Raw genomic sequence first — 22,506 nt, forward strand, 5'->3', positions numbered from 1 at the left:
CAAAATAAGTTAATTGCACAACTTTAATAAGTTATGAATTAAATTGCATGAAAGTGAAGAGATAAAGGGGTTAATTGGAGATTTTCTTAGTTTAGGGAGTTAATTGCACTTTAGCTTATAGTTTAAGGGCATATTTGACCTTGTCCCTTATTTAAAATGCATGTGTCAAGAGTAAAAAAAGGGGAAAAAGTCTGAAAGAGTGACTCTTTTGTGAGACATATATTTTTGAGTAAAATGTAAAAGTATTATGTTTTTAAAGTATTACACTTCCCATTATAAGTAACAAACACTTTATACCTGATAGATACGGAGTATTACATTTTTAGATATAAATATTACATTTTCATCTGACTCAACTCGTCTCATGAATAAGAATTCGTGAAATGATCTTACACAAGTTTTTACCTTTAAAAATTTAAATGCAAAAGTAAAAATTATTTTTTAAAAAATAAAGTTGTAAAAATATTCAAGAGATTGTTTTGAAAATGTTCCTTCCAAATATTCTAGCAAATATCCCTTCATAATTATTATTCTTATTATTTTATGGAAGCTGGAAATGGAAAGGTGCTTCGCCCAAACAAGATAACAACAAGGACAATAAAATAAATACCAAGTTCATTAAGAATTAACGTTGCCTACTTCGAACTTTGCTATTCATTCTTCATGTCCATATATGCTACCTTAAACAATCTTTTCGGGGTACATATATGATCCTCCTGAGCTTTGATATAACGAGCCCGTGATGACTAATCGGGTCTGAGTAAAGAAAATAATATCTGTCAAAATACTCAAACAGAATACTACTAAGATTTCTAAGAGAATACTTTGCTAACACATGAGCCGACATATTGAACTCACGGCGAACAAACTTGAATGAAGCCGACTCAAGCCGCTGAAGAAGGATATTAATCTCGAGAATAAGACCACCATAAGGAGAGAGACCACCCTTATGAACCGCTTTTCTAACTTCTTATTTTTAAAGGCTTTACGTCTTATACATTTTAGTATTACTAGTCAAATATTGTTTATTGTGAAAAAAAGTAAATATTGAAAAAAAAATAGTAGATTTGTATTTGTACTTAATTTGAACAACAAGATAAATCCGAATTTAAAAAATAATAATAATAAAAGAAAGAGAAAAGAGAAATTACAGCCTATTTCCAACGGCCCAAAGTCGTGGCTTTTAGCCCATCAAATACGGCCCAAAAAGATCAGTCTTCTACCCATATTAAAAGTTTAAAAAAGAAAAACATATTTTTGTCCCTCAAAAAGTTATAAAATGTATTCTTAACTTTTAAAAACGGTAATAGAGTCGGTAGTACTTACAAAAAAAACTTTTAAAAATTATTACAATTTTGATTCTCTGTCAAGCGAAAATGTAAAAGTTATTCATTAAAATTTAGTTATTCACCAAAAATCAAACATCCAGAAGGTGTACTTCTGTCTTAACTAAAAGTAAATAGTAGAGTTGGGCATTTCGTTTTTGATCCGATTTTTTTCGGGTACGATTTGGTTTTGGTTTTTGAAAAATGAAATCATTCAGTTTCAAATTTTAGTTCGGTTTGGTTTTGGTTTCAGTTCGTAATTTGGTTCGATTTGAAGACTCAAACATTCTCTAGTTCTCTTGCGCATATAATTATTTATCTATTTTCATTAATAATTTAAATTTGTAAAAGCTAAATAAAAAGTCCATAATGCATATTTCAAATTTCTTTAACTAAAATAAGTCCGCGTCTAGCGTCTGATAGCAACGCCACAGACTCGCAGAGAAAAACTTAGAACAAAGAACAATTGTAAAAATTTGGTTAAAATTGGGGATATTTTGTGTGTGTTAATAAACTATTCAGTTTTTTCGTTCGAATCGATTTTTAACTGAACCGAACCAAAATTATTCAGTTCATAAAATATAGAACCAAACAATTTTTAATAATAAACAAAAACTTAACTGTTTGGTTCGGTTTGGATAACACGGACCAAAATGCCCACCCATACTAAAAAGTGTAAAATAAATGTATCAACGTTTTACTTTTTGATTCACCATGCAACACATATCTCAACTAAACATTTAAAATGATAGTTAAATTATTGTACTTTTATTATTTGTATATACTAGTGTTTTACGTGTGTTATACACATAAAAAATTATGTTGTCATGATTTTTAAATGAAAAAATAACAATGTCTTACCTATAATCATTTTTTAAAAATTTTTTTTTCATTATTGCGTGGTGAGCCATCACCCCAAGAGCAGCAAGAACAATGTGCCATTTTGCGTCTTTATCGAAAAGAACATCCCACACCTTATGTCTCTAATATATTCTTATCTGGATTTAGTTAGCATCAATACTGATAATTATTTTTCATTAATTAATTTTTCTTTCTTTCTTTAGTTTGCCTTATTTTTTGCTCTCAAAATGTTGAATCCCCAACTCTAAGGGCCTTTCTGTTCCGACTCTTATTTGTGCCAATTGTGCGGATGTTTGAAAGTCCACATCCACCACTCTATCATTGAAACATTATGTTGACTGCTACATAAATATAAATATAAAAAAATACATATTTATTACTATCTAAAATTTTTAACATAATAGTAAGCGTCTGATCATAATACAATTTTTAGTAAAAAAAGTTAATTAATCTGAAGCCTTAAATGATTATTTTGCCCCAAAGGAATTACCTAAAGAGTACCAAACAACAACAAAATAATAAAATAAATAAGACCAATTATTTTTTTAGTAAATACAAATCGTATCTCTCATAATTGAAGAATTAACGTAAATTTTAGGATGTCTAAAAACATCGACCACAACTCATGTCACTACTATGTTTTTGCGTTTTAGTACGATGATTTTTTTTTTTTTTATTCAACTATAAGTATTATAAAAATATTTTTTTGGGTGATATTTTGATTTTCTTGTGTATCATGTGTGTTCCACAAAATTTGTGATACTATGTCGTTTATGTTGTTACATCATGGCTCTGTTTGGCAAAGCTTATTTAGGAGCTTATAGCTTATTTTAAGCTACTAATAAGTTATAAACTCTGTTTGGTAATGTTCTTAAAATAAGCTAGTAGCTTAAAATAAGAGCTTATTTTTGAACACTACGGCTATGTTTGGCAAACCTAGCTGAAAAGGTAGCTGAAAGCTGAAAAGTAGCTGAAAACTGAAAAGCTATAAGCTCGAAGCTGAAATCTGAAGAGCTGTTAAACTAGCTGTTATGCTTAAAAGTGTTTGGTAAAATTAGCTTTTTGATAAGCTGATAAATGTAAAAAGACTAAAAAGGGCATATTCATACAATTTGAATAATTTTAAATTTAAATAGGTTTGTTTATATATTAAAATATAAAATAGTGAAATCAATATATTTAATAAAATATAAAGTAAGAACATATATTTGAAAACATATAAAGTAAAACAAAATGTTTATAATTCATAAGATTAGTTCATACAAAAATTAATGTTCAAACACAAATGTCAAATTGAAATTACAACCAAACATATTGAAGAGAAAAAGCCAAAAAGGTTTAGCCAAAAAGGTTTTAATTGGAAATGGTAAAGGATGTCATTTCTTTAAAATAATAAGGTTAAAAATGGAAAAAAAGTTAGGAAGCTACTAGCTTATTTTGAAACGCTACCTTAAGGCTCTGTTTGGCAAAGCTTATTTAGGAGCTTATAGCTTATTTTAAGCTACTAATAAGCTATAAGCTCTGTTTGGTAATGTTCCTAAAATAAGCTAGTAGCTTAAAATAAGAGCTTATTTTGAAACGCTACCTTAAGGCTCTGTTTGGCAAAGCTTATTTAGGAGCTTATCGCTTATTTTAAGCTACTAATAAGCTATAAGCTCTGTTTGGTAATGTTCCTAAAATAAGCTAGTAGCTTAAAATAAGAGCTTATTTTTGAACACTATTTAAGGTAGCGTTTCAAAATAAGCTAATAGCTTCCTAACTTTTTTTCCATCTTTAACCTTATTATTTTAAAGAAATAACATCATTTACCCTTTCCAATTAAAACTTTTTTGACTTTTTCTCTTCAATATGTTTGGTTGTAATTTCAATTTAACATTTGTGTTTGAACATTGATTTTTGTATGAACTAATTTTATGAATTATAAACATTTTGTTTTACTTTATATGATTTCAAATATATGTTATTACTTTATATTTTATTAAAATATATTGATTTCATTATTTTGTATTTTAATATATAAACAAACCTATTTAAATTGTACGAAGATGTCCTTTTTAGTCTTTTTACATTTATCAGCTTATCAAAAAGCTAATTTTACCAAACACTTTTAATTATAACAGCTAGCTTAACAGCTCTTCAGATTTCAGCTTCGAGCTTATAGCTTTTCAGTTTTCAGCTTTAAGCTACCTTTTCAGCTAGGTTTGCCAAACATAGCCTAAGTAGCGTTCAAAAATAAGCTCTTATTTTAAGCTACTAGCTTATTTTAGGAACATCACCAAACAGAGCTTATAGCTTATTAGTAGCTTAAAATAAGCTATAAGCTCCTAAATAAGCTCTGCCAAACAGAGCCGTATACCTTGTTTCAAAATAAGCTAGTAGCTTCCTAATTTTTTTTCCATCTTTAACCTTATTATTTTAAAGAAATGACATCCTTTACCCTTCCCAATTAAAACCTTTTTGGCTAAACCTTTTTTATTTTTTCTCTTCATAATTTCAATTTGACATTTGTGTTTGAACATTGATTTTTGTATGAACTAATCTTATGAATTATAAACATTTTGTTTTACTTTATATGTTTTCAAATATATATTCTTACTTTATATTTTATTAAAATATATTGATTTCACTATTTTATATTTTAATATATAAACAAACCTATTTAAATTGTATGAAGATGTCATTTTTAGTATTTTTACATTTATCAGCTTATCAAAAAGCTAATTTTACCAAACACTTTTAAGCATAACAGTTAGCTTAACAGCTCTTCAGATTTCAGCTTCGAGCTTATAGCTTTTCAGCTTTAAGCTACTTTTCAGCTTTCAGCTACCTTTTCAGCTAGGTTTGCCAAACATAGCTCATATGTCTTCGGTACGTACCGTAATCACATGTGCACACATCCATTGTTTCTTCTTCTTTTTTTTCTTTTTTTTTTTTAAATCAAAATTTTTGTGATATATATCTTTAATTTTTTATTGGGTTTCCTTTTTATTATTATTATTATTATTATTATTATTATTATTATTATTATTATTATTATTACTATTACTATTATTATTATTATTATTATTATTATTATTATTATTATTATTATTACTATTACTATTATTATTATTATTATTATTATTATTATTTATACTTTAGTGTTGTTATATTGATATTATTGTGTGTGAAAAAATAAACTAAAAACAGAACAATATTGTCAAATGATATAATTAAAATTATATGATGCCATTTTATTTTATGGTGTATACTGTTACATGGACAAAAATTATCCTCCAACATGCTTTGGGATTTCACTAAATTGACAGATATATCCCTAATTAGCTACATACCTCTTTAACGGTTGTTATCAAATGATGTTGTTGAAATGTCGTGACCAATAAAAATGTAAGTTTTAAGTGATTGGCTATTTTTCCATCATTCAAAACAAAAAATAAAAGTCTATTCCAATATCAAGTCCAAATTCAAATGAATGTTATCTGATTTTGCATAAGAATATTTGATTACGGGGAGAATATGTTGATCACTCAAACAAATATTCTCCAACAAGGCAGCAAATTAAACATCAATCAATTTTTTTATTAATAATTAAGTAGGACGACCTTGTGAGAATTTAATAAAATAAATAAATAAAATTATGAAATTTAAAAAATTCCGATTTTTATGATAAATTACAACTACTATATATGGCATAATAACTTTAAACTTTAAAATAAAGTTTGAGAAACAAAATAAAAATGACCAAAAGGTTAATTAATAATTACGAAAAAAGAGGCCTGGGGGACAAGGGGAATTTTGTCTTGGGTTGATTCGGTCTTAGTAAAGTGTCTAAGCACTATTAATCCATGAAACTTTATATNTCAAATGATGTTGTTGAAATGTCGTGACCAATAAAAATGTAAGTTTTAAGTGATTGGCTATTTTTCCATCATTCAAAACAAAAAATAAAAGTCTATTCCAATATCAAGTCCAAATTCAAATGAATGTTATCTGATTTTGCATAAGAATATTTGATTACGGGGAGAATATGTTGATCACTCAAACAAATATTCTCCAACAAGGCAGCAAATTAAACATCAATCAATTTTTTTATTAATAATTAAGTAGGACGACCTTGTGAGAATTTAATAAAATAAATAAATAAAATTATGAAATTTAAAAAATTCCGATTTTTATGATAAATTACAACTACTATATATGGCATAATAACTTTAAACTTTAAAATAAAGTTTGAGAAACAAAATAAAAATGACCAAAAGGTTAATTAATAATTACGAAAAAAGAGGCCTGGGGGACAAGGGGAATTTTGTCTTGGGTTGATTCGGTCTTAGTAAAGTGTCTAAGCACTATTAATCCATGAAACTATATATATATATATATATATATATATATATATATATATATATATATATATATATATATATATAATCCAAATAAATTTAGCTAAGCTTAAACGAAGCAGACTCGAGTTTGAGTTCAAAATAGTTATATTATAATGATAAAAGTTTGAATTTAAAAATTTATATTTGAGTTTAAATTGCTAATAATTATGTATATTTACCTATATATTTATAAAGTTCAAATTACTTAACGAGGTGAGAACTTAACTTCAATTTGAATTTTACCAAACTCAAATGAAATTTGATCAAATGATTAAGAGGGGCTTGATTTATTTGCACCTTACTATTTCCTCAAGATTGGGACTAAATTTATATATAATATATATATGCTTCATTATTGGTTAGGTGCACATGGCGTGTAAACAATTTCCAAAATAAATATTTTATTCATTCAACTGAAAATACTAAAAATGAATAATTCATTTACACAAAGTAAACATTTAATTTAATATATAACAAGTGAATAATATTTTATTCCTAAGCTGAACACACCTAAGAGTGTTTATTATTATTATTATTATTATTATTATTATTATTATTATTATTATTATTATTATTTGTTTTTGTTTTTGGAATTTGAAGATATAGGAATAAAATAATGATGACTTTGATTTGTTAATTAAGATTATGTCATCACTTCCTAGTTCTTACCAAAGAGTAATTCTTTTTAATTTTGTTTTTATGAGGAAAATTCGTAATTACTATTCGAATGGATACACTGAGTAAACTCCAGTCCTATGTAATAATATGCAAACCAAACATGATACATAAATTATACTAGAAAGACCTCTACGCCTGAAAACTCATAGTTAATTACTATTTGAGAACATACACTAGATCGATAAACTCTAGTCATATGCATTAGCTTGCAAACCACATATGAAAGAAAATCGTACTAGAAAGACCCATATGCGATGTAAATATTATTTTTTAGATCATCATCACTGGGATCACTTGAAAATAAAACTAATTACACTAAACAAGTTAGCGATCTTTTTATGCTTTAGAACACTCGACTTGTCATCCATTAAAATTTGCTCAAGAGAATAAATCAACCATCGAAATTACTGTATCAAACCCAAAAAAAAAAAAGGAAATATATTTCCATAAGTTATGAGTGTCATTTTTTTTTACAATATTCTGACCTATTTTTTTTTTATATAAGAAACAATTATATTTGAATATAACTGCATATATATTGAAAAAAAAAATTTGTTGGTTGAAGTTTTGTATTCATCCAAAGCGTTGACCAGGAATCCGATTAGCTTCAGTGGGTTTACCAAAAAAAAAAAAAATGTCAAACATAATATGGATAATATATATTATTATGTGGACTTTTTTTTAGTGGAAATTAAGGAAGCAACGAACTAGGTGGTCTTCTGCTGTCTACAGCGCCATTGTTATTGTAAATCTAGACGAATCAAAGCACACCGCAACGATATCACCAACTCTATTGTGATTTCATGATAATCTTTAAAAATCATAGTGATCATTTTAATTTTTTAAACTTAAAAATCTTAATTAGAATTTATTTGTATGACTATTCGCAACCAATATTTGAGAGTGTACACTTAGATAAATCTCAGTTTGTGACCCTAGCCAGCAAAAAAGACTACGGTAAGGTAAATCAACTTAAGTCGTCCATAGCGCAGCTGATTGAACCAAACCAGACCCGCTTGTGGTTATTAAATTAATAGTCTGACTAACATAATTGGAGTTGCCCCACCTTAATTATAATCTTTTGATATTATTAAAGTTTTAATTACTACCCTGGATAGGTACATGAACTTTAGTTAAAGTTAATCGTATCGAATAAATGCGTAGTGCTATTTGCAATTGTCCATTCTGATTCTCCGGTTCTAGTTTTAATGTCACTTTTATTGCTATTGAGATCATTTATCAAATTTTTAGATATTCATTATTATCAACACCATCAAAATCAGGATTTCTGACTTCTATCTTTCTCCTATCTCAATTCGTTAGCGATAAGAAAATCTTATTTGAAATGAAAATTGGTGAAGGGTATATATGCATATATACTTTCTTTTGTTACCCTTAAAATTTGCATCTGATATAAGTTGTGACAATCTTTTTAAGTCGAAGAACTAAGAAAGTGATGAAAATATAAATTATAGGGTCAAATTTGTGCTAACATAACTCTGGAGGGGTTAAAGTGAAATTATCCCCATATTATAATTATTTCTTAAATTCATTAGTTGCTTGTTTTGTCAGACCACAGCGGATAAGATTATTGATTGACTAGTAAAATAATTACCTAAACTGATCTCTTCAAAAGTGGTCAATTATTAATTATTATACTGTATGATGAAAGTGATACAATTAGAAAAAAAAAAAAAAAGTTATAAAATTTTTGGTACGTCCAATTAGATAAGAACATTTGAGCTGGAGTCCGCTGAGCGTGCTTTATGAATTATGATTGACGTAGTATGATAAAATAGTTGACAGCAAAAATATTAAAAAATTGTTCATTCTTAATTGATTGTGAATAAGATAATGAAGGTCATTTTCTTTTTAATCAGAGGTTCTAGATCTGAGCTCTGATTGAACAAAATTAAAATGTCTTATATAATCTCCAACGAGAAAATTATAAATCATTCAATTTTAGTATTTCGATTATTGCATTTTTTTTAACTTTTAAATTTCGAGTTTAAATATACTAAATTTGAGAGTGCAAATATAAAAAATATGTCAGTTTTAATGCACACAAATAATTTAAAAATAAAAACAAAATTTCAATAGTCGAGAGAATCGACATTTGATCTATTTTGAACTTGAAAATCAAAAGTTAAAAAATGGAATTATAAATGAAACAAAATTGGAATTAAACCCAATTTACAAATTGGATGCACAATTTTCACAAATTCAAGGTATAATATTCAATTCCATGGGTTATATTTATAACTCTCGACGTTTGGTTAAAAAAATAAATATAAAGAATATATATATATATAGGCACAGAATCTGATTGGATAACAACTCTTAGTTATTTAGTCCAATCAGATTTATTAATAAACCTAATTAACTTGCACCACTTAAATTAAATTAAGGCCCTAATATAATATGTGATATATATTATTTAGAAAATCCCTCTCTCTCTCTCTCACACACACACACACATATATATAATAATAATAATTATTATTATTATTTAAACGAATTATTATTATTATTATTATTATTATTATTATTACTACAACACATCTACCACAACATAAGAGCATTTTAGTAATTTTGTCGCTTCTTACCTTCAATTCTCTATACTCATATTTCTGCATACCAAACACTGTAATTTCAATTCCTACTTTATTCATTGAATTGCAATTCCACCGAATTACAATTCTTTCCCCCCCTAATTCCCTCCTTCCAACCAAACGCCCCCCTAATTTCCTCCTTCCAACCAAACGCCCTGTTAATGTTATACACAAAATTAAAAATCATGTCATTGTCACACCAATGCAATATGCCTTTAGGAGTGAACAAAAATTGTTTAGAGGCGCATCCAAAATATATACACTCTCAAACATGACCTGCATACGTTGCAAAATCAATGTCACACGAGTTTGCATCCCTATGGATTGTTCCAAAATAGATCTTTGAGTTTCTTGAATGTCCAAAATAATTAATATGGAAACCTAACCACTTGTCCTGCCTACTTTATCCAATCTTATCAAGCTTCTTGCAATTCCGGCCTTATATCCATTTACACTAATTAATATTAATTGACTACTATTCATTAATTTAATGTTTCATAAATTTCTATGTCTCCACTTGCAATCTTTTATTGATCTTTTTGGCCACCATCCTCAAATTAATCGTATTATATTTTTGGGAGCCAAACTGTCAATCTGTTGCCAAAAAAAATAAAAAATTATAAAAATGTTGGAGGATATTAAAAATGGTGATAAGCAGAAGGCAATTTCAGACATCATAATAAAAGATTAAAGATGCTTAGCATTTAGGCGGGTAAGATGAAGACAAACCAGAAATGTAATTAAGGTTGGATTATCACAACATTTTGGCAGTTCAGCTTGTCGGATCTTCCTTAGATTCATCGGTCAAACACCCCTCCCCTAATCTGCCGCTGCTGCCTCTAACACTGTTTCATTTCATTGTTAATTTCAACCAGGGCTGCATAAAGCTGGACCCATAGATAATTGTGTCCAACTTGTCAATATTTTTATTCTTTTTATTTTTTGCAAAGCTTGTAAAAGGTTTTAAATACTCCAGTATATTAGGATAGATTCTCTATAGTTGACCAATTTAAATTAAAATGATCAATAAATCACTCTCATTTAAAGTTGAATTCAAAATCTTGTGGTTACAAGCCAACATCCCAACCAACAATAGAAAGTACAACAATCTCTAATTTTGTTGTAATGAGGCAAACCTATAATTACTACTCAATTGTGTACACTGATAAACTTCGTCTTGTGACTTTATCTAACAAAGAATAATAAAGAGATAAATTAACATAAATTACTCATAATTATCTGACTCAAACCAATAAGATTAATAAATTTTCCGTAGGGCCTCCAGTAATAACAATCTCTAATATTTTTACCTTAAAGTTGGCGTTTACATTTTTTTTTTTTTAATTACCAACACTTTGCTCTTTAGATTTACAGCCTTGTATTCTATCTTAATATGACTAAAAGAAATGTTTATTGATTTGTGCTTTTAAGATTAAAAAAAAATGACATTTTCAATAATAATAATAATAATAAAAGAAGATGAATTGAATTTTGTGAATTAATAGAATAGAGTGCAACGTTGTTTTTGTTGAGAATTACTTAAACAAAGTTTGGACCACAAAGTGTACTCATACAACGTTACTATACTCGCAGGAGACGCCCCTGCTTCGCCACGTATCCGATGAAACCCCTTTTTGCGGCGGAACATGTGGCCACGTGGCAATTTCCACTACGGGGGGAGGGAAGCATTGCTCCACCCCCTTGTGGGCCCCCTCTTCCCCTAGTCTCCCACCTCGGTTTGCGACTTCAGCGATGATGTCCTTATGGATAAGACTGCCCCGGTTTTTATACGCTGTTACTAAGGTGTAGGTTTACAGGTGCTCCTCTTTTACTGCCCACTTAATAAATGCAATGTATCTTTGAAGATGCCACCTCAAAGACTTTGCACCAAAATATCTTTCCCCATTTGTCCTTTCTGTGTATATCTTTTTTTGAGCCACCAATTTCTTTTTTCTTTTTTCTTTCTTGAAAATTTGAAATTTTACTCTAACTATATACAAAAATTAGTTATTTAGTCTTAAATTATTTAATATAATTTTTTCATTTTTAATTTCATAATTACTACATTACTTTCACATTTAATTAATTTTTATTATTTTTACCACGTTTAGTGTTTTTTTTTTGTTTGTTTTGCCATATAAGGTCCTATTGGCCAAATCATTGGAAAAATGGAATGCATCACATTTTGAATTCAAAATCATACATTTACTCTTTAAGAACAACTATGAACTAAAAATGTGACATGTTATGATTGTTTTTTTAATAGGATATTCGGTAAGGACTAAATGTGGCATAAAAAGATAATTATACGTTAAATATGTCTAAAATTATACTTAGGCACAAGAGTATGGGTGACTTAATAGTTGATGAACCAAAAGTGAAAGTAATTTACATGTACACAAAAGTTTTACAAATTTTGAATCATGTAACCACTTTCAGTCCTTCTAATGTTATTATAAATTTTATTTTCGAAGTAAAATGATCTCAGTTCTTAATTGTTTAGACTGGGAGAATTGGCACAATACACAAAAGTTTTACAAATTTTGAATCACGTTACCACTTCCAGTCCTTCTAATGTTATTATACATTTTATTCTCGAAGTAAACTGATCTTAGTTCTTAATTGTTTAGACGGGGAGAATTGGCACAATAACGTGATTAAGATCTTAAGAATTATTTATACTTACGCTGAAAATTTGAAATTAAAATCGCTATTGAACTATAACTTAGGAATTAAGACTTACACACTTTTTTTTTTTTTTTGGAATTAATTATTGGTATTTGTATTACTACAAATGTACACTAATATTGATATTTCAATTGTAGTATCATACGAGGATACATATATAGTTACATGTTTACTACAATAAAAACCATGTCTTTACAGCATATTTAAAAACCCTAAAAATCTAATTGAGGCTTCAGACAAGACGTGAACTGATCAAAAATTATAGGACATGAAATCTTTGTTGGAGTATAATTCATACATGTCCGTAGAATCATAGTCAGACTTCCAAACTAAATGAATAAAACTAAGTTACTTAGCAAGTTGAAGGAAAGTTCAAAAGCAAAAGATGAAAGATCCCTTTTGTCTATGCAATTTTGGAAATTACAAATGAAAAGTGAAAAAAAAAAAGTCAAAAGAAATTGCAAAATGATGATTAGAGTGAAGGTAAGCTACTTTGTAGATTAATGATTATTAATCTTATATAAAACACAACCATTTATATAATATGGAAGAGCCACTTCTGCACATCATGCCTTGCAAGAAAGTTCCAAGGGGCAACATTTTGTATATATAACAAACAATATTTTTGATGATGATCCCACACCCACAATAAAAAAAAAAAAAAGGAAGATTTATATAGCGGGATTAGCTCAATTGGTTCGATTGATCAGAAATAATAAATATTCTTTATATGTAAATTGTAAGATAGAAATTTGGATTGACGGGAAGACTTGTAATTTATTCTTTTAACAGGGAGTTCTAGAAGTTTTGAGAGCTTAAGATTAAATGTAGAAATTTAGATTGACGGGATGATCTATAATTTATTTCTTTTACAGCTCTTAAATGAGAGTTCTAGAAGTTTTGAGAGTTTAAGATTAAAGGTAGAAATTTAGATTGACGGGATGATCTGTATTTTTTTTTTAACGGTTTTTAGATGGGGGTTCTTGAAATTCTGAGAGGTTAAGATTAGTGTAAAAATTTTATGTATAAAAAAGGGAAGATTTGAGGAAGAAAACATTGTCCTTTGGCCTTTGGGCATTGGTGAAGTTGCAGTAGTGAGTGCATAGCTAGCTACAAGCTATCTTCTCTTTTATCTCTCCACTTTGTTTATTTCCGCTTTAGGGTTTTTTTCACCAAAAGTGTCAAGAAGTGGTAATACCCTCAGCCCATTCTTGGTTTCTCGTACCAAATTACACCTCTTTTTCGTGTTTGTCTCGGAAATCTTTATGTGATAATTATTTGGTGGGGTGAGAGTGAGTGAGACTACTACAATTCCTGCAACAGTGTAGTTACTGTGTTCTGGGATTTTGGGTGTGAATTCATTCCATTTTTTCTTTTTTTGCTGTGTTATTTTATTTTATTCCATGTTTATCTGTCTGGTATGGAGTTCCATGTGTTCTTGTCCACCCCCCATATCCTTTGCTTCCTTGCAGATTACAGACCCTTTCTGATTTGATTCTTTTTGGGAGCTCATAAGGTGAGAGTTTAGTTCTTTCTTTCTTTGTTTATATGTTAGGTTAGAAATTAGAAATTAGAAATTAGAATCGTTGATTAAGCAAAGGGGATTTGGTGTGGTGAAATAAAGGGGATATGGTGTCGAGATCATATTCAAACTTGTTGGAGTTGGCCTCCGGCGAGGCGCCGTCGCCGTCGTTTGGCCGGATGAGCCGCCGGATTCCGCGGATTATGACGGTGGCCGGAATCATGTCGGATTTGGACGATGATGCGTCGGAGAGTGTGTGCTCGGACCGATCCTCATCGTCCGCTCAGAGGGATAGGATTATAATTGTGGCAAATCAGTTGCCAATTAGGGCACAGAAGAAAGGGGGAAATGAGGGGAAAGGATGGATTTTCAGCTGGGACGAGAATTCGCTTCTCCTCCAGCTGAAAGATGGATTAGGGGACGATGAAATTGAGGTTATATACGTAGGTTGTTTGAAAGAGGAAGTTCATCCCAATGAACAGGACGAGGTTTCCCAGATTCTTCTGGAAACCTTCAAGTGTGTGCCCACTTTTTTGCCACCTGATCTGTTTAGTAGGTACTACCATGGCTTCTGTAAGCAGCAGCTGTGGCCGCTTTTCCACTACATGTTGCCCTTGTCGCCCGATCTGGGCGGGAGGTTCAACCGCTCGCTGTGGCAGGCGTACGTGTCCGTGAACAAGATATTCGCGGATAGGATCATGGAAGTGATTAACCCCGAGGATGATTTCGTGTGGATTCACGATTATCACCTCATGGTGTTGCCCACCTTCTTGAGGAAGCGGTTTAATCGAGTGAAGCTCGGGTTCTTCCTGCATAGCCCCTTCCCGTCGTCCGAGATTTACAAGACTTTGCCTATTAGGGAAGAGCTCTTACGAGCTCTCTTGAATTCGGATTTGATCGGGTTCCATACGTTCGACTATGCCAGGCATTTCCTCTCGTGTTGTAGCCGGATGTTAGGGCTATCTTACGAGTCTAAACGAGGCTACATAGGGCTCGAGTATTATGGTCGGACTGTGAGTATTAAAATTCTTCCGGTCGGGATACACATGGGGCAGCTTCAGCAAGTGCTTAGCCTCCCGGAGACTGAGGCGAAAGTTGCAGAATTGATGAAACAGTTTAATGGTCAGGGAAAGACAATGCTGCTCGGAGTTGACGATATGGATATATTTAAAGGGATTAGTTTGAAGTTACTTGCAATGGAACAGTTGCTTCTGCAGCATCCCGAGAAGCAGGGGAAAGTTGTTCTAGTGCAGATAGCCAACCCTGCCCGGGGCAAAGGAAAGGACGTGAAGGAAGTGCAGGACGAGACTTACACAACGGTGAAACGGATTAATGAAAACTTTGGCAAACCCGGGTATGAACCCGTTATCTTGATCGATCAGCCGCTGAAGTTCTATGAACGGGTTGCTTACTATGTTGTGGCGGAGTGTTGTTTGGTGACTGCGGTTAGGGATGGAATGAATCTCATACCTTATGAGTATGTAATAAGCCGTCAAGGAAACGAGAAACTGGAAAAGGTTTTGGGATTAGAGTCACCCGCTGCCAAGAAGAGCATGCTGGTCGTATCCGAGTTTATCGGGTGTTCCCCGTCTTTGAGCGGAGCAATTAGGGTAAACCCGTGGAATATTGATGCAGTGGCAGATGCCATGGATGCCGCTCTGGTGATGGCTGAGCCCGAAAAACAGCTTAGACACGATAAACATTACAAGTATGTTAGCACCCATGATGTTGGCTATTGGGCTCGTAGTTTCTTGACAGATTTGGAGAGAACGTGCAAGGATCACGTAAGACGCAGATGCTGGGGCATTGGATTTGGATTAAGTTTTCGGGTTGTTGCACTCGATCCGAATTTCAGGAAGCTTGCAATGGATTACATAGTTTCGGCATATAAGAGGACAAGAACCCGGGCTATCCTATTAGATTATGACGGCACTTTAATGCCTCAAAATACAATTGACAAGAAGCCGAGTGCTAAAACCCTTGAAATTCTGAATACTTTGAGTAGAGATAAGAACAATATGGTTTTCATTGTGAGTGCTAGAAGCCGAGAGAAATTGGATGATTGGTTTTCGTCTTGCGAAAAACTTGGGATTGCTGCTGAGCATGGCTATTTCTTGAGGTATGATTCTCTCACTAATCTTTGATTTTTACATTCTACTGCTAATCTGCTATATGCCATGAATATGAGCTTTAACTCGGAGTTGCGGTTTTATTTTTTCAGGGTGAAGAAAGAGGAAGAATGGGAGACTCGGGTGCCAGTAGTGGAATGCGGGTGGAAACAAATTGCAGAGCCCGTCATGCAGCTTTACACTGAAACTACTGATGGATCAGCGATTGAAGACAAGGAAACTTCGATGGTTTGGTGTTATGAGGATGCAGATCCCGATTTTGGATCTTGCCAAGCTAAAGAACTTCTCGATCACCTCGAGAGCGTCCTTGCTAATGAGCCTGTCACGGTTAAGAGCGGGCAGAATACCGTGGAAGTTAAGCCACAGGTATGCATTGTTTACTACTTGGTAAAGCGCATTACTGTTGTCTCTCGTTGGATTCTCATTACCATGTTAACACTGGTTTCAAGTTAACGATTAGCAGCAACGAAAAGTTGAGCATTGAGATCCAAAAACTTTTCAAATGCTCAAATGCCAGACCTTTTCTCATTTTCCAAATAATGAAGATTTTCAAAAGTGTAATTAACTTCATCAGGTTAGATTAAGAAAAAAAAAACAAGTTTTTCTTGCACTCTATAGTGAGCTTAGGAAAGCTCGTTATGAGTCTTTGCACAGTGTGGCTAAGTCAAAAACCAAGCAGGCAGAGAAGATTGACATTAGATAATCTGTTTTTCTTTTTCCTCCTTTTTCGGAATAATTGAGGGGAATGAGGATTTAAATCGAGATATCTTATATGGAGTCTCAAGCCTCTACCACTTTATTACGAGTCCTTTGCAAAGGTTAGGTGAGAAGACTGAAGACCTAATTCCATGAGGTGCTTTCGACCTCTTATTAGATAATTTCTTCAGTAACTTGTTGAGGTAAATTTAACTGTCATTAACCTTTCATAGGAATAGTAGACGAGCACACACAAGAACATGGGGGCAACTCCCAACCGAGTTGGTCGGATAATTGGCTCTGTAAGCACAAGGTCTCAAGTTACATTCCTCATGGAAGCTGCCTATTGGGAAAACCTTCTAGGTTTGAGCCAGTTAGTTAGGGTCCCAAGATGGTTTTTATTTAGAGGGCCACCTTCGGGTAGTGGGAGCGTGCTTTCCCGTAAATCAATGACTTTATGAGAAACTTGACCCTCAAGTTTGTACCAGTGCTTAAATTTATCTGATCCCCCACTTCACAGGTATTATTTTTGAGTTGTCATTAACAGAGGTCAAGTGAAAATCTTTTAAGATTAAATATTGATTTACTTTCTCATTGTAAAACTGTTGCATGGCATGTTCAACAATTATGAGGAAACATTTAACATGTTTTCATAATTTCATCTCTCTCTTTATGCATGTCAAAAAGGGTGCTAGGGACTTGAATCCATGACCTAAAGTTCATGATGTGCACTCCAGTCCACTTGGTAGTATATTTATGCACAATGCCTGTACGAGCAGCTCAATTGATTCCTTAGTGGTAGACTGTGGGCAAGACACAAGATCTAGTCTTGCCGTCTTGGTAGCTGGAGTTTCACCCAATGTGGTGAGCTCAGACACTGGTCTTCCCACCTAATAGGTCGCTGAGCCACCGTGATTTATCCTTCCACTTTTTTGTCAGGCCAGGGTAGGGTGTGGTGGCCTTGTGGGTGAGGAAATTTCACATTTTGTGGGCAAGTATATTTATGGAATATATTTGGTATATGGCAACCATGAAATGTTACCATTTTGATTTAATTATGCTGATTCTATTTTAAGCGGGTTTCTGAGTTCATTCATCTCCTTCTATACTATCAAAATTGCTTCATTTTAGGAAGAGGGATTTGAAACAGCTTTTACGAATTCATGTTCGAATCAACTAATTTCAGCGATACATTAATCTGTAGGGTGTGAGCAAAGGGCTTGTAGCGAAACGCCTACTCTCCCTGATGCAAGAGAGGGAGATGTCACCGGATTTTGTTCTGTGCATAGGCGATGACCGATCAGACGAAGACATGTTCGAGGTGATTATGAATTCGGTGGCTAGCCCGTCCATGGCCCCGAGTGCAGAAGTGTTTGCTTGCACCGTCGGTAAAAAGCCGAGCAAGGCTAAATACTACCTCGACGATACAGTCGAAATCGTTAGGTTAATGCAGGGCTTGGCATCTGTTGCAGAACAACAACAAACGGCCCTTCTATAAGTATATATATGTAGGCAGAGACAGGATGGTTTGTGGAAGAGTTTGTAAATTACTCCGTACAAAAAAAAATATTTAGCAAAAGACGATTGCGAGGAAACATTGAATGTTACATGTTATTGTTTTGGATTTCGCCAGATGCTTGGTTAAAAACTTATATTGATTTGGTTGCCGTTCCAGGATTGTGTTCATTTGCTGAATTGCTGGTTTGGTTTGTATTCTTCTGCTTTTTTTTTTTTTTTTTTTTTCGCAGAATCCATTTTTGAGTAGATTTGAATTTAGATGGTTGTTCTTAGCAAAGCCTGTTGGGCTTCATGATTCTAGATGGTGGTTTTCATGGTTTGATTCGAGTTTAGACTCATATGTAGAGATGGCTTAGCAATGGTTATACAATTTTGAATTTTGATATAAAAATTATATAAAAATTATGTACATTCAGTTAACATATTTGGTATGTACAGTTAATAATTTGATAATTATTAATACATAATATAATTATGTACTTTCCGTTAACATATTTTGTACCTATAGTTAACAATTTATGTACATGTAAACAAATAATTCGATAATTGTTGATACATATATAATAGGTAGAGGTATAGAAATTATCAACTGCAGATACAAAATGTATTAATATAGATATAAAATTTAAAGATTATTTTTTAATTAGAGCATACAATGCAAAATAGACCTGGTCTATGGTATAATTTGTCATAGCTTAAAAGCTTATTTAAAATTGAATTAATTCTGAATTGGGTCAGACCTAATAGGGTTTAGGTTCATGATTTTTAGGTCCGGACCAAAGCTACTCTATAGGGCACTTGTATTGGTCCATCTATCTAAAGGCTCGAGCCCAAGCTCGAAGCTGCTTTGGGCCTAGTCTAGTTTGGTAACCCCTACGACTCTACGCAAATTTTAGATGGTTGTTCTTAGCAATGTATTATAACAAAATGATATCATTTTGATTAATGTATTGTGGATCATGATCCACCGTATAATGACTGACGACCCTACTCACATGTTACAATACTTGGGTCTATATTGAAACATGTTTCAACATTCAATGTAATTTTTTTTCTGAAGCCCAACAAAGTCAACGTTGCCCCCACTGAAGCTCAAACCCATGACCTCCCACTTAGACAAATCACTTCATACCGCTTGACCACAAGGCCTTTGGCATAGTTAGTTCAAATTCAAATTATTTGTCTATTTGCCTACAAAATGACTCCAAGGCCCTAGTCACGACCCGATAAAACAGTAGGCAAGTAAATTACAGTGACTTAGCGGTCCATTAGGTGAGAAAATCCATGCTTTGTGCCTACCACATCTCTATTTTTTTTTTTTACTTGTAATTCAAAATTAAGAGTCTATATTAGTTGGGGTCCCTTAACTATTGCGATTTACACGTAAAAGTTCCCCATTTAATTTTTTACTCAATTTAATCTCTAAACAACTAGAACCTTACCTAAAATAGTCCTCTATTACATTTTTTGTTAACTCTCCGTATAAGCTAGGGGTATACTTGTCCTTTCAAGTCCCAAAAAAAAAAAAAAAAAAGAAGAACAAGGCACTCTAAATTCCATCCTTAGTAGACTTTTCTTGTAAAATCCTAAATTTCAGTTACAATTAATTACATTTAACAAGATGAATGGATATAAATAGACACATAAATATCGTCACTTGATTTATAAATGAGAATTAAAAGGGGGAAAAAACAGAAGATTGAGGTTATGATTTTACTTATTTCCTTTGATTTTGAACAAAGTCTCAGCGGAATGGTTATGAGAAGAAGCTTGATCACCTTTGCAAGGACGAGTATACCCCTGGCTTGGATTGAGAGAGCGTAAAATATAACAGAGGACTACTTTAGGTTAGGTTTTAATTGTTTAGGGATGAAGTCGAGTAAAAAATTAAACAGGGAACTTTTACATGTAAATTGCAATAGTCAAGGGACTTTAACTGTTATAATCTCCAAAATTAACTTTGTAAGTTATTGTACTAATTTTTAAAATTGTAAAATTTTAATTTCTAGAAAACTTTATAAATGTACAAATAGTATACTATTTAACACGTGTGAAAAATAATATTAAAAATATTTTATGATCTATAAACATAAAATTTTATGTTAATAAATTAAGTGAGTTGGTCAGGCAATCTAAATATATGGGTTGAACCAACACAAACTACGTTCTAATGTTAAACTGCCACGACCAATTACCGTGATATATAGGCTTGTATAGGTTCAATTCGAACCAAACTATTTGACATCACTATTGTAGTTTCTCGACATTCATTATAAAATTAATTTGAATCTCCACCTTTTAGACCGCACTAGTTAAAAGAAGAATGCACAAAGAAAGACCTATTAGAAGTTGAATAGACATGTACGTTGAATGGACTATTTTATTTTATTTTTACCAATCTTCATTAAAATTCTTATAATAAGACTGTAACACAGTACCTATCACATCTTGCTACATTTATCGTTTTACGAGCATTAATATTCGGTGTTATTGAGTGGAAGAGACTCGTCCATCCTTAATCAAAGGTCAAGGGTTCGATCAGCAAGAGAATCGACGGTGGAAACCCTGGGCCTACCATTCAGCAGGAAGATTAATCATTGTGTTCGGTGGACGACGGTAGAAATCCTGAGCTACACCCAAAAAAAATTATTTTACGCGCATTGATATTTTATTTTATTTTTTTTGAAAGTGATATTTTATTTTATTTATTTCTTTTATAAACCATGTTTGTAAAAAGTCTATAAATCATGACAGGTAAATTGTTTTGTACAATAGGCTTGATTAGGAGGAAGAGATGTTGATAAAAATTAAACTCGTGACTTTTAAGTACGAAAATCATAAACTACCTGCCCTTCGCTCCTTTCAAATATTTTTTGACGTATATAAATAGAGTCAATTACGTGCATTTTATGGATATGTGGCGGATAATTCAAGTCGCATGAATTCTTTGACAGAAGAAACATTAGTAATAAGTCAAGTCCAAAATTATAATATAAGTATTAATCAAGAAATTGTTAATTTAATTTGACTAATGAATAATAAATAGTTGGTTAAATAAGATAGGTAAATTGAGACATATGAAGTATATATTTAAGACGTGTTATATAAAATCGTTAAAACAAGTGTTTTTGTGTTTAATTATTATTATTATTATTTTTTTACTTATATTCTTTAATATTTTCTTATAATTTTTTTTAATGTTTAATCGAATTTTTAATATAGTTACTAAATATATAAATTTTATATATTAATATTAAATTAAATATTATAAAAAAACTGAATTGTAAATAACTTGAGTTAAGTCTTATTAATTGTACATTTGTACCATACATAAAATGAGATGGATGATGTAATATTCATTTAGTAAAAATGTACTCCGTAATATTTTTCTAGGGGTCAACGAGTATTATAGTTTCACTTAAAAAATATTTTACTTACTGATAGTATTATTTTTATGTTAGTTTAAATTAGCATTTATTTTATTAAATTGCTATAGTTAGCTAATTTTATACCTATTTCTATTTATTATTTTTATAAGTAATTTTTAATAATATTGTTAATATTAGGGGTTGTTTTTGTTACTAAATTAAGTTTGTTATTTAAGTTTGACAGCCAAATAAATTCTTACCCTAATTTAATAAGGTTATTATTATTATTATTATTATTATTATTTTTCTTCAGTCAAAGAAGCCGATAAACGAGAGAGATCAGCGACGATGGGCGAAAGAAGAGGATCGCGAACTGAGCTACTGGACGACGTTCCTTGGTTCAAGAGTCTTTTTCGGCTATCCTTCATCTGAATCACGGAAGTACGGTTAAAGCTTGATGTATAAAAGGACTTCCGGTTGGTCACCATTTTTCATCATCAACTGGCCCGGATCAATTCCGGTGGCGGTGAGCAAAAACCCTCCGTTGGCGGCAGAAAATCTGATCGGTACGTTTGGGTTCGGTGTGCGGCAGCGATCGAATTCTGGGCGTGCAATTCTTCTAGGTGCAGGAGTCTTGATTTTGCTGATTACATTCGCAGCAGTGGCAATACTTTTGATAAGCTTCCTTTTTATCATTTATCAATGTATTTGGCTTGAATATTTTAAT

General features: G+C 31.7%; 1 protein-coding gene across 1 annotated transcript; it reads left to right on the top strand.

Moving 5' to 3' along the window:
• Positions 1 to 13,600: 13,600 nt before the first annotated feature.
• On the top strand, positions 13,601 to 18,579 carry LOC116025797 (alpha,alpha-trehalose-phosphate synthase [UDP-forming] 6-like). The gene is made up of 3 exons (XM_031267141.1): positions 13,601 to 16,187; positions 16,290 to 16,563; positions 18,098 to 18,579. Exons 1-3 carry the CDS (start codon positions 14,176 to 14,178, stop codon positions 18,389 to 18,391), a joined length of 2,580 nt encoding a protein of 859 aa, XP_031123001.1. The 5' UTR covers positions 13,601 to 14,175; the 3' UTR covers positions 18,392 to 18,579.
• The last annotated feature ends 3,927 nt before the right edge of the window (positions 18,580 to 22,506 follow it).

This window comes from Ipomoea triloba, chromosome 7 (assembly GCF_003576645.1).
Source record: "Ipomoea triloba cultivar NCNSP0323 chromosome 7, ASM357664v1".
Classification (NCBI taxonomy): domain Eukaryota; kingdom Viridiplantae; phylum Streptophyta; class Magnoliopsida; order Solanales; family Convolvulaceae; genus Ipomoea; species Ipomoea triloba.